The sequence below is a fragment of the Notamacropus eugenii genome, chromosome 1 (assembly GCF_028372415.1).
Source record: "Notamacropus eugenii isolate mMacEug1 chromosome 1, mMacEug1.pri_v2, whole genome shotgun sequence".
Classification (NCBI taxonomy): domain Eukaryota; kingdom Metazoa; phylum Chordata; class Mammalia; order Diprotodontia; family Macropodidae; genus Notamacropus; species Notamacropus eugenii.
This window is the reverse complement of record NC_092872.1, coordinates 413,581,955-413,595,010: the sequence shown is the minus strand read 5'-3', so window position 1 is coordinate 413,595,010 and position 13,056 is coordinate 413,581,955. Positions and strand designations below refer to the sequence as shown.

At 47.3% G+C, this 13,056-nt stretch overlaps 1 protein-coding gene across 2 annotated transcripts in view; it reads right to left on the bottom strand.

Annotated features, from left to right (window-relative positions):
• UNC5A (unc-5 netrin receptor A) overlaps positions 1-13,056 on the bottom strand; it is a 103,942-nt gene that overhangs the window by 33,670 nt on the left and 57,216 nt on the right. For both annotated transcript variants that reach the window (XM_072631106.1, XM_072631107.1), the window contains exon 2: positions 625-846. In XM_072631106.1, the coding sequence (XP_072487207.1) occupies positions 625-846 (222 nt within the window). The remainder of the gene's footprint in view (positions 1-624; positions 847-13,056) is intronic.

Here is a 13,056-nt window from a genome sequence, read left to right as displayed (position 1 = left end):
TGTATGTAGGACTCTGGTCTGAGAGCCAGAGAGCCTGGAGCTGAATGCTAGCTCTACTGTTTTCTAAAGGTATAGCAGGGGGCAAGGACCTTATTTTCTCCAGGCCTGTAAAATGAGGGGAATGAACCAGATGACCTGAGATGGTCCAGGTCAGATGGGCAGAAGGAAAGAAGCATAGACTGGTAGTCAAGGAGACCTTGATTCAATTCTTGGTTCTACAGCTAATTTCCTGTGTGATCTGGGACAAGCCAAGTCCCTTCTGTGGGCCTCAGTTTCCTCACCAATAAATAAAGGGAGTCAGACTAGACAGACTCTCAAGCCCCTTCCAGCTGGAATATTTGATGTTTCTGTGTTTGTTTTTTATACTGAGCCAAAATCCAACACTCAGTAATTTCTACCCATTGGTTACTAGTTCAGTCTTTAGAAAAAGTTGCCTTTGTCCCAGAAGCCCATTCTGCTCTGAACACCACCACAGACTAATTTCCCTGCTTCCTCAGCCCTTTTCATCCTTGTCCTCCCCCTATCCCTGCCTCCTTTCCCCTCCCCCATCTCTGCCCCTTTCCCCTCCCTCCATCCTGCCCCCTTGCCCCCCTTTCCCTACCCCCATCCCTGTCCCAACCTTACCACTGCCCTTCTCGGTGCTATGCTCTGTTATGTGGTCCCCCTGGTGAACCCACTCCCCATTGCACTTGAAGTAGATCTGGGTGGCAGGGCTGGCCTTGCATGTGAGTGTCACTGGCTTGTTCTTGACAATGTAGACATCCTCAGGTTCCACCAGGAAATGGGGTAACAGGTCAGGGTTGGCGCCAGGCACTGGGTTGGCCACAGTGGCACTCTGCTGGGTACCTGGGATGGCAAAGGGAAAGGATGAGAGGCTTTGTACATGAGCAGAGACACAACATGGAATCTTGGGCCTCTGGAGAGGACCTTGTATGTTCTGTCCTAGGGTCTGCCCCCTCAGACAGACCCTACCTTGGTCAGTCATGGTCGTATGATTTAGAACTGTAAGAGACCAAATGGGGAAATTGAGGTCTGGAGAGAAATGACTTGTCCTAGGTTACAGAACAAGTAAGTGACTGACCAGGTTTAAAACAAAGCTTTACCAGGAGTGACCACATCAAGGAGAAAAGTCATGAGAGAAAGGGAGTCTAAGAGTGGCACAGGCCAGATCACGAAGGCTGTTCTCTTGCTTATCCCTTGGCTTGTTGGTGGGACCAGACCCGGAGCCCCTCCCCCCCACCCTATCTCCCTTTAACATCTTCTTCATGTCTCCATTGGCTCCTCCCACACAGAAGGTAAATCACAGCCATTAAGTGGCATGGAAACTTGGCACTCATTTGGTCTCATCTGTACAATACCCCAAAGAAATGATCCCCAACCCACCATCTCCCAGGACAGAATATTCTGCTTTCAGATAATTCTGATGTGGAGAGAATTCCTAGTTCTGCTAAGACATTGTTCCTTATACTGAACCGAAATCAGCTTTGCTTCCCACTCCCCCAAAGTACAAACTGCTGCCCCCAGCTCTGCCCTCAGAGGCACAACAGAACCAGTTGAATCCCTCTTCTGCTTGAAGCATCTATCACGTCCTCCCCAAGTCCTTTCTTGTCAGGGCAACAAATTCCTTATTCCTCTAAATGATCCTCATGCATCCCCGTCCTGGTCACCCTCCTCTCAATGTACTCAGAGTGGCCCACAGCCATCCTCCAGTGTAAGTCCGAGCTGCACAGAGTGATCACTATCAGTGGGGTCAGGGGGAACATCTCCTCACCTCTTCCCTAGCACCAGGTACTGCTAAGCCTGAAGGACAAAAAGGCAGAAAACAAACACAAGAGAAAGCTGGGTCCTGACCCTCAGGGCTCTAGGCTGGGTTCTTGCTTTCCCTAAAAACTCGAGCTGAAAATGCCTTCAAATACTGGGTGAATATGCACTGTAAGTGGGAGGCAGTGTGGTGTAATGGGGAGAGCACGGAATCTGGAGTCCGAGGTGGTAGTTGTTTAGTCAATTAATCGTGTCTGACTCTTCACGACTCCATTTGGGGCTCTCTTGATAGACATACTGGAGTGGTTTGCCATTTCCTTCTCCAACTCACTTTACAGATAAGGAAACTGAGACAAACAAAATTAAATGACTTGCACAGGGTCATAAAACTAGTGAGTGTCTGAGTCCAGGTTGGACTTCAGGTCCTCCTACGTCTAGGGCTGATCTCTTGGAGTCAGAGGACCTGTGTTCAAATCTGATGACTTCTTATGTGAGCTTAGGTGTCACTCAGTTCCCTTATCTGTAAAACGAGGGGATTGGATTGGATGGCCTTTAAAATCCCTTCTGGTTCAAAAGCTCTGATTCTAGGAGCTCTCAAAGCCAAAATATCCTTATCTGTAAAATTCACTATCTACCTCTTAGGGCTATGGTAAGGAAAAAGAATTTGCCAAAGTCCTGCAGAATTGGAAATAACCTTGTCTCTGGAAAGCACTGGGGGAGTAGGGGGTGGTGGTGGTGGTTACTCTATGGGATTTAGAGTTAGCTTTAAGCCAGGCTCAAAGGGACTTAAAATCAAGGACTAAGAGGGGATGGAATGGAAAGGCTCAGGCCATCTCAGCTCCCCTTTTCTGCAACACTTCTAAGGCATACATAGCAATTTCCTCACAGGAGTACAAGTATTGCTAGCCCAGGACTTCCTTAGCATTACAGAGCTAGAAGGTCTCTGGGCTGCAGCTCAAACCTAGGTTCACTGATTTTTAAGACCAGTCAATTTCCCCTGCCTCACAGTATGGCTGAAAGACGCCTTCAAGGGTATTTTGTACGACCTATCTTCCTCCCGCATCCCCTTTACAGACTCTCTGAGAGGCAGGCTTTCTCTTAAATGCTGCTGATGACTTAGAGACTCACTCTGCTCCACAAGGCCATTCCTGGCTGACTTTTGTGATATCATCACTTTTGCTTTCCAGTCATACTACCCCCTTCTTTCCTTTCTGGTCCCTCTCCCCTTTTCTGAGTCTTTCAAAACCACTAAATTTGAGGGAGGAGGAGGAGGGAGGAAGCAGGAAAGCAGGGTTCAGTTGCTGGGTATCTCTCCCAGAACTCTCCATGAACAATCCCAGAAGGCTTTACACATGACCTTCCCAGGAGTCCCTGTTCCAAAACATTTAGTGGATGCTGGGATAGTTGTACATGGCGGGGCAGGGCTACACAATGAGAAATAGGTGGGACCTCCTAAGGCATCTTGCTCAACTTGTAGCTAAATGGGAGTCCCTTCTAATGTCACTCCTGACAATGGATTATCTGGCTTCTGCTTGAACCCTTCTGATGAGAGGGAACCTGAAACCTCTGAGGTGAAGTAAGGTGGATCTAATCTCTTGTCTGTACGATGGCCCTTAAAATATTTGAAGACAGCTTTCATGTCCCTTGCTCTGGAGCCTTTTCTTCTCTTCATGCTAAACAACTTCACCCTCATCTCTTTCTGCTTTCTTCTTGTCTCTCTCTCTTCTCTGGGTCTCTCTCCCCTTCATTTGACCTCCCCTTGGCAGTTGGGATCATTCAAGCAAATTCCTGAGCATAAGGACAGCCAGAGACTAGGGAAAAGGCAGCAACTCTGTCTCTTAACCAGGCTTGACACTAGGACAAATATAAACAGAGGCATTTTTAACCCTGACTCAACCCTGTCCTCTAATCTTGACCCAATTCCTATTTTAATAGGTTCATTCAATCTGCCCTCTCATCTCATCTCACCCAGTAGTTCTGAAACTACCCTCCAAATCCAACCCCAATCTAACCTTCCCACTGCCTTCTAATTCCAATCTAATTTTTTCCTATCCTCCAATTCCAACCCAACCTTCAGTCCTTACCTACCTGCCAACCTATCCAATCCACCCTTAACTTTTCAACCCTGGTCCAACTTTGTGTTGAATTTCAATCCTGTCCCAATACCATTTATGCCCCAATTCTGCTCTCTTCTCTGACCATGTTCCTAATCCACTGCTTCTGGATTTAGAAAGACTGGGGCCTTGGGGACTGCGGAGGGGAGGATGAAAGAAAGAAAGCAGAAGGATTTGAAGGTAGCATCAGGTACTGAGACTTAAGAAGCTTGAATTCTAGCCTTGGCCCTGCCACTAATTCATTGCCTGACACCTATACATCCTACACCTTTCTCAGCCTCAGTCTTCTTGTCTGCAAAAGAGTGGGTGGGATTTTATGATTTCTACAGGTCTCCCTAGCCCTGGAAGCCTGTGATTCTAAGGCAGCAGAGAAGCAGGGGGACTTTGGATGGCCTGGGGGAAAAAACCCAACTCCATCTTAGTAGGATGTGGAACATGTTTCTGACCTGGGCCTATCTACTGGTCTCCCTCTCACTTCCTGCTTCTCTTCAGTGGCCAGGGGGTTTGTATGGAGGAAAATGCTTAGTCCTCATTTTCTTTTCCCCTATTCTCCCCCAGCAGGCAGCTCTGCCTTGGCAGGTGGATGCTCCAGGAGCCAGCTCAGCTCAGCCTCTTTCCCTGATTCCTGAGTTTCCCTTGAAGGGACATCTTCACTCTCTGCCCTGCAGCTCCAATGCTCTGTACACCCCAGGATCCCCAAGAACTCACTTCCTGGGCACAAACTGAGATCCAGACTTCCTGCTTTTATCTTCTTGACTGGGGTAGGAGTTGCTCAGAAGCAGAGAGGTTTCTAACCAAAAGTTCTAATACCCTGATCTAGTCAAGAGCATTCAGGGAGGGAGGAGAAGAGGCTGTAAGGGGCCCAGAGCACACTCGCTTGTATAACTTGAGGTCTGTCAGAGCTGGTGGACACCCTGTGCCTGGCCTTGAGCCTGGTTGCTCAAACTCTGTCCACTAGGCACCAGGGAGAGGCGGGTGGGGGAGGTACAAGGACTTCCTAAGCCTTTCTCCCAGGCATCCCTGTCGGCCCATCCATTACCACACCAAGCACTGCTAGCGTCAGGCGCCCGCTGAACCCGCCACAATCCCTCATGTCTGCATTTAACTGCTAATGAAAAATAAATGTTCCGTGACCAATGAGGGGCACAGCTCACTTCTCTGGGGGCTGCATCACGCCAAGCCACGCCATGCTCTCACCCGCCTCCTCCTCCTCCTGCTCTAGCTGGGAGACCCCAGGGGATGCCTATACTCTCCCTTCTGGGCAACCCACACTGCCAAAGGTACCCAGAGAAGCCCTACAGTCAGGGTGAGGGTGACTGCCCTGGCGAGAGGCAGGAGTGCCCCTTTCAGGTGCTCACTGCTCTATTCTGTAAAATGGGGCTGACAGCCCCCTTTCCTTTCCCTCCTGGCTCTGGTTAGAGGATCAATATCTGAATAATCTTTCTCTCACACAGATTTAGTCAAGTAACAAGTCAGCTCAGAAATCTTTAGTGATTCCTTGTACTCAGACTCTTCTGTTAGGCATTCAAGGCCCTTCACAGTTGGATGCCCCCACCTTTCCATCTCTATTTCATATGACTCCCATGCATTCTGTATTCCAATTAGAATGGACAGTTCTTTGAGCCCTGAATATGTCCTGGGATTTCTTGCCTTTTCTCCTTCTGTCCCCCTCTACCTGGTGTGTCCTTTCTTCCTCCTCCCCTCTGCCTGATGAATTCATAACCATCTGTTAAAAACCCAGCTCAGATGCTGCTCCTTCTATCAAACCTTCTCCCCTCCAGTCTCCAGGGGTATATGTGCCTAGCAGAGGGCTGTCTGGATCAAAGGGTACAGGCATTTTAGTCACTTAGTGAATTCCAAACTCTTTCCCAGAATGGTTGGACCAATGCACAGCTGCACCAACAGAGTCTCTGTCTTTCTACAACACTGATTACTCTGATTTTTTGGTCATCTTTGCCAATTTTCTGGGTGTGAAGTGAAACCTCTGAGTTCTTTGAATTTCTCTTTTTTTTCTCAAGAAATAAATTTTTATTGATGTCTTTTTTTACATCATCAAAATTTCTGCCAGCATCTCTTCTCCTTTTTAGAAAACCATCCCATATAACAGAATTTCTCTTGTGATTAGAGATCTGAATGAAAAACATTATTAAGTACTTATTTAATAAATGCTTATTAGTAAGTACTCACTTATTAAGTACTTACCATGCACCAGGTATTACATTAAGTGCTGGGAGACAAATGCAAGCAAGTGAGAATCCCTGCTTTAGGGGGAGAGAACAGGAGGGGGCTAGAAGGTGGTGCATGAGGTGCATAAGAAACCCCTGTGAGGACATGGTGTAGAAAGGTCTGAGCAGTAACACAGAGGCCTGATATCAGAGCCAGGATCCGAGGGATGCGGTCCAGCTTCTGGAGGGAGCAGGATAAAGGGTATGGATGGAGAGTTGTCAGTATGACTTGGAAATGTCTGGGAAGTGAGCAAGAGACCTGATTTCAGGTTAGACTGAAAGGTCACCCATCAGAGGCAGAGCCCCAGGAGCAGAGTCCAAGCTCCCAAAGGTGGGAGATGAGGAAGATGGTCAGAGTACAGGCAGCATGGTGTGGAAATGGGGAATAACAAGGAACCTGGTTCTAGACCAGAGAAGGCAAGAGATCATTTCTCAGGGACCAGATCTGGAGCAGACTTTGCTTGAATTTCACATAGCATTTCATATGAACTTCTAAGATGCTCTTGTCAGGTAAGACTATGTTTTGGTCTTCTCCTCCTACCTGGCTGTGAGCTCCAAGAGTTACCCAAACCTCTGAATATAGTATTCCATTCAAATCAATAAGCTTTTAAAAAGCAGCTTTTATGCATAAAGGGGCAGCTAGGTGGCGCCAGAGTGCACAGAGCACCGGGCCAGCAGTCAGAAGACTCAACTTCCTGAGTTCAAATCTGACCTCAGACACTTATTAGCCGTGTGACCCTGGACAAGTCACTTAATGTTGTTTGCCTCAATTTCCTCACCTGTAAAATGAGCTGGAGAAGAAAATGATAAACCACTCCAATATCTTTGCCAAGAAAACCTCAAATAGGATCACAAGTTGGACATAACTGAAAAACCACTATGCATAAAGTAAGGTATTAGACACTAGAAGTACAAAGACAAAAATGAAAGCCATCTCTACTCTCAAGGAACTTACATTTGATTAGTAAATAAAACCTACAGAACAGATAAGTAAGCACAAAATAATCTGAGGAAGAAAAGCTCCCTAACACTAGAGATGTGGGAGATCAGGGAAGATTTCCTATAGCAGGCAGAATCTTAGAAGTAAGTGCTTAATAAATGTTTGTTAAATTAAGAAAAGGATGTGAAAGTGCTACTGAGACTTGAGGGACGGGTAATAGCATTATTAGCCAATCCATACACACAGCCTCATACTATACTTAACAAATGTGGCATTCACACCCAAAGTCTGTCTCTCTAAAAAAAATGCAATTCATTTCAATAAATATGAAGTCACTATTGTGTACAAGGCCCTATTTAAGGTGCTAAGGATATAGATCCTGCTGTCAAAGTTGAATCTCCAAGGCATTCAAATGGGATAGAAGATGCATGCACAGATCACTGATACAAGGGAGAGAGTAAGGGGAGAATGAAGGAGAGGACCAGGCAATGGTGATGAGAAATGTGAGCAGGAAGAGAAGTAGTATGGAAGTCAGAAGCATAGGGAAGGCTTCATGGAGGAGGTGGAACATGAATTGGGCCTTGAAGGGAGGGCCTTCATCATTTGCAGAAGCATTCCCCTCTCTGCTGAGGAAGTGCCCAGAGACATCTCCAGACTGCCAACAACGTCCATGACACTTAAAAAAAGGGGGCAGAACTCCTTGCCTAGCCCAATCTCCTTATTTTACAGAGGAAAACTAATGCCCAGAGAAGACAAAAAAGTTGCCTAAGGTCACAGAGCAATTAGGATTAGGTCAGGATTCTAAACCAGACAAAAGGATGCTAGGATGATAGATTTAGAGTTGGGAGGGATCTTAGAAGGCACTTAATGCAACCCCATTTTAAAGACAAGAAAACCAAGGACCGGGGGTTAAATGACTTGGCCAAGGTCATACAGACAGTAAATGGCAAAGCCAGAATGTGAGCCAAGTCCCCTGACTCCAAATCCATCACTCTTTCCATCACCAATGACACCTCCCAAACGTAGGCCTAGAGCTCAGAGGGAGGTCAAGGCTGGGCAGGTGATATAGACGTGGGAGTTCTTTGCAGAAAGGTAAACACTGCAGTCTAGCAAGTGGATGAGATCTCTGTGAAGAGGATAAAATGTAGAGAGAGAAGAGGGTCAAGGGATGATCTCCCCAGAACTGGGAGCAAAGGATGAGGTACGGCAACTTCTCTTCTTAGCTCCTTATCCGTGTGCTGGACACAGGTCTATTAAGTCGAGGTAGCAGGTCCTCACTGACTCTTCCACGGGCGGGTGAATGGCTAGAGTTCTACATGTGCAGAAACATAAGCCTAGGATGTAAGCTCTGAGCTTCGTGCTGTTCCTCCTGCCTCAATCGTGTGCAAAGGAGCTAAGTTATAAGGGCTACTAGGGAGACCTGGAGAATGAGGGTGGAGGACTCCCAACCGCTGGGGGCCGCAGAAGGCACCCTGAAATAGCACCACGTGGTTTTTGTTCTTGTTGTGGCCCTGTGATTTCATCAGCATAAAGAACTATCAGCCAGCAAACATGCTCTACAACTGCTATAAAGTATCTCTTCATAGAGAGTTGCATGGGGGAGCTGAGAGATGGAGTGATTTGCCCAGTCCCCTGGCCAGTATGTTTCTGAGGCAGAACTTGAACACAGGTCTTCCTGACTCCAAAGCCACCTCTGTAAACATACTGCCATTTTCACTGTGCAGTTGATGAATCTTCTTCCTTTTTGTCATTCATTCATTTACTTATTGATTGATTGAAGGCAATTGGGATTAAGTGACTTGCCCAGGAGCACACAGCTAGTAAGTATCTGGGTCTAGATTTGAACTCAGGTCCTCATGACTCAAGGGCTAGTACCGTATTCACCGCACTACTTATCGGCGCCTAGGAAACTTTTTCAAAACCATGACTGGCTTCCTCACAAAGTAATTTCAGTTACAAGGGATTCATTAAGTGAGGTACTCACAGCTAAGTAAGGGACACAGGGGCTCAAAGGAGATGGGGTGACAGTGAAGTGTTCAGAAAAGGCAAAAGCATGAACTGGTCTTTGCAGGATGGGTAGGATTTGGACACAGAAAGAGGTCAGCCTCCCTCTAGGTTGTGATCTCCATGAAGGCAGAGATTGTTTCTTGTTTATCTGTATCTCCCTCAGTAGTAAGCAAAGTTCTGTGCATGCAGTAGATGCTTAATAAATGTTTGCTGGAAACTGCATTTATTTCCAGAGGGGAGGGTTCCTACCTAAACAAGTCAAGCTGGGGCAGCCAGGATGTCTGGGACATAGAAGGCAGGTCTTGGCAGAGGACCATTCAAGTGAGCAGGGTGGGATCCTGGGGGAGGTTGGATCACTGAGCTGGACTTGTGGCATTGGGGATGGACCTGGGCCAAGTAAGGAGGGATTGAGTGATTTAGGGGAGACCCAGGGAGGAAGCTGGAGTTTCTGAAAGCCAAACTTACATCCCAAATCAAGTCAAACTTGAGCCAGTCACATAACCACTCTCCGTTAGCCTTGAGATCACCGTGTTTTAGGAAAACATTCCATGAAACAATTCGTAACTATTCTAAAAAAGTCCCTAAACTGTACAGATGATCTTTGACCCAGTCACAGCACTGTTAATTATATACCCCAAGGAGGACAGAGGCTAAAGGAAGGACTTCAAAAATGCAAAAATATTTATAGCAGCACTTTCTGTAGCAGAAAAACACTGGAAGGAAAGTGGGTGACCATTGATTGGGGAATGGCTGAAAAAAAGAGAGAGACAAATAGAAAGCGCACTAGAATGTACATAGTGAATAAGGTTTGCGAAGTGGTATACATGTATTATCTCATTTGGTCCTCAAAACAACCTTGTGAGACAGGTACCATTGTTTTCCGTATTTGATTGATGAATAAACTGAGGCTAAGAAAGGGTCAGTGACTTGGCTCAGGGTTTCACAGCTGGTGAGGATCTGAAGTAGCTGAAGTAGGTTTTCCTGAAGCTAAGTCTAGCACTCAATCCAATAATGGCTGATCCAGAGCAAAGAAAAAAGCCAGCAGAACAGTTCATGCTGGGGATTCTTAACCTTTTTCTGTATCTTGGACCCCTTTGGCAGTCCCCCTTCTCAGAGTAATGTTTTTAAATAGGATTTACATGCAAAAATACATAGGATTACAAAGGAAACCTATTATATTGAAATACAGTTATCAAAATGTTGAAAAAAAAAAAAGAGCAAAAAAGGTTCATGGACTCCAGGTTAAGAAATCCTGGCCACAGTAATGTCAAGGAAAAAATAGCAAATATTACTTCAAAACTCTGATCAGAAGAGCCATCCATGAGGACTTCAGGACCCCTAGCAAAGTGTGTCTGCTTTCTTGACAGAGAGGTGGTGGGCTATGGACAAGGAGTATGGCATATATTTTGAGGCATGGCCAATGTGTTGATATGTTTGTCTTGACTCTATATATTTGTGATAAGAGACCATTATATGGGGAAGGGGGAAGCATTGGGAAGATGTAATGTAAAAAAAAAAAACAAAAAAAAAACCAAACAAAAACCAAAAAAAATGCCATAGGAGATAGGACAATGAACTTGGTTGGAGTCAAGAAGGTCTGGGTTCAAATCTTGCTTCAGGTACTTATTGGCTGTTACATGAGCAGGTCACTTAGCTCCTCCATGACTGTTTCCTCATCAGTAAAATGAAGACGATGGATTCAGTGATCTCGCCAACCTCTTCTACCTCATTGATTCAATGATCCTTTAATCCATACAATCTTTCCAGTGAACTAAGTGTGAATTATGTTCACAACTACACAGATGAGAGATGGAGGGAAAGGAAGAGTTCCCAAGCAGCTGGGGAAGGATAAATGCTGAGGTCCCTTCCATACCTAATGCTCTCCAGTCTCTTCCTGACTGTGGGAGTGCTGGAGAGGCACCCTCAGTCCTGGAGGAGACAGCCTGGCTCTGGGTCTACTTTCTCCTTCAGCCCTTCTTCCCTGGTGCCCTCCACCCTGCAGCCCATTTGCTTAGGTTCCTAGAGCTGTGTCCACCCCCTTTCCCTGCTCAGTTTCCATGGTTACTCGCCTGTGACAGTGTCACAGGACCCAGCAACATCTCCAAGAGCAGGGGAAAGTCATCTTTCCTGGAGTGTGACTGTCTCCGTGCTCACCCTGACAAGCCACCGGATCACGGTAATTCACGTGTGCGCATGTGCAAATACACACACGTACTCACACACAGAGGCTCACATCCACACCCACACCTACTTGAACTGATACATGCTTTCCAACTTACTCTGATACCAACAAACCTCAACACACTCACACACAACGATACCGACCCACACCCTTACCGTCATGACTAATGTACACATGCAGACAATAGGTAGGTATCTACAATCCAATTTACTCATAGAGTGACCCGCATACACATTAATAAACATTCCACATACAGGCACCAACATATCCATGTATAGACACGTATGTATATAGATGAACACACAAGCGCACTGGAAATAACTGTAGTTCAAAAGGCAATGGGTACCTGACACCCTCTGGGCCAGAGATGGAAACACCAATTTGTACAGGGGCCCGACGCATGGACAGGTTAAGCGGTATGTGCCCAGATCCAAGGGCCTGCCCACAAGGAGAGGTGGGGCATCTTGTCCCACAGCCCTTCCTTACTAGGGCAGGTGTGGACAGGGAAAGGTCATGGAACTCAGGGAGGAGCAGAGGGGACAGTGGAGGAAGGAAGGGCCCCAGCCCCTCAGTGGGCTGGCCTCTCTTCAGGCCAGAGAAACAGTTAATAAAGCGAGGCCCTAAATAAGCATTTGATTAGCAAACGATAAAATAGCTATTGTGTCCCTGGATTAGGCTGTAATTGTTGCTGATAATTGGCTGGTTAGAATTTAATAAGCTGCAATTAAGTGGAATGGAATCCGGAGTAATTATGGTTCCTCCCAACCCACAGCGAGCAGGGGAGAAGGGCCTCCTTCCTGCTCTGGCGTCTTGGTTTGCTAAACACCCTGTTTCCCAGCTCTTCAGATTGGCTGGAGAGCCTGGTTGGGGGTGGGCAGGCAGGGAGGACTCAATGTGTGTACAGTTCCCAATGGCTGCTCCCAGTTTCCGGGTCCAAGTCCAACTCTGGGAGGCTGAGGGACCCCAGTTGGACACCCCCGGATCAATGCCAAGCCCCAGACCTGCAGGATGTGATGCCCTGCACCAGGATGGAGGATATAGAAGGCGGACTCTCCACGTGGCTTCCCCTGGAGCACGCTGGCAGCTGGAGACAAAGGGGGGGTGGGGGAGCATTCAGGAAGGCTGGGAGGGGTCTGTGGCCAAGGGCTGATACAATGAGGCAAGAGGAGAGTGAGCAGTAATTGGGAGGGAAGACTCGCTGAACCACGAGGAGGAGGCAGGGGCTGACTCCAAGGGACTGGTCCACATGCTTACACACATACTTCAGACATATGCAAATTCTACACCCGAACATATGAGGACAGACTTGGGGCTGGAGGAAAAATGCAGGGCAGTCTGAGGGGAATTCTTGAAGACCGTAATATCCTCATGCTAGGAACAGGGGCGTCCCTGGGTGGCCAGTATCTGGCCCAATCCTCACACTTCATACTTTCTCCCTGACTGCTCTGCAGACCCCCATCCTCTGTACCCTGATCACGTCCTAGCCCACCGGCCTCAGGTGCTGCCGCAGCCTCTGACTGGGGATAATAAACGGCCTCCAGGACGCTTCGTTTATAGTCCCATCAGCATTTTACAACGGAGCTGGCAATTAATTTAATTAAAAGCCCTGTCCTGGACATAGAGACATTTCATATCCCACTGGCTCAACAACAAGCCCCCTGTCACAGCTGCTGTGGACCCATCCCTGCCCTCCCTGCACAGCCTAGATCTTCCAGGGGGCTGGAACCTTGGGAGCTGTCCCTGAGAGGTCCTAAGGCCTGGTGGGAGGGGGCAAGTACAAGCCACAGAAACTGAACCTGCCACCTCCCAGGCACTCTCCCAAAATCA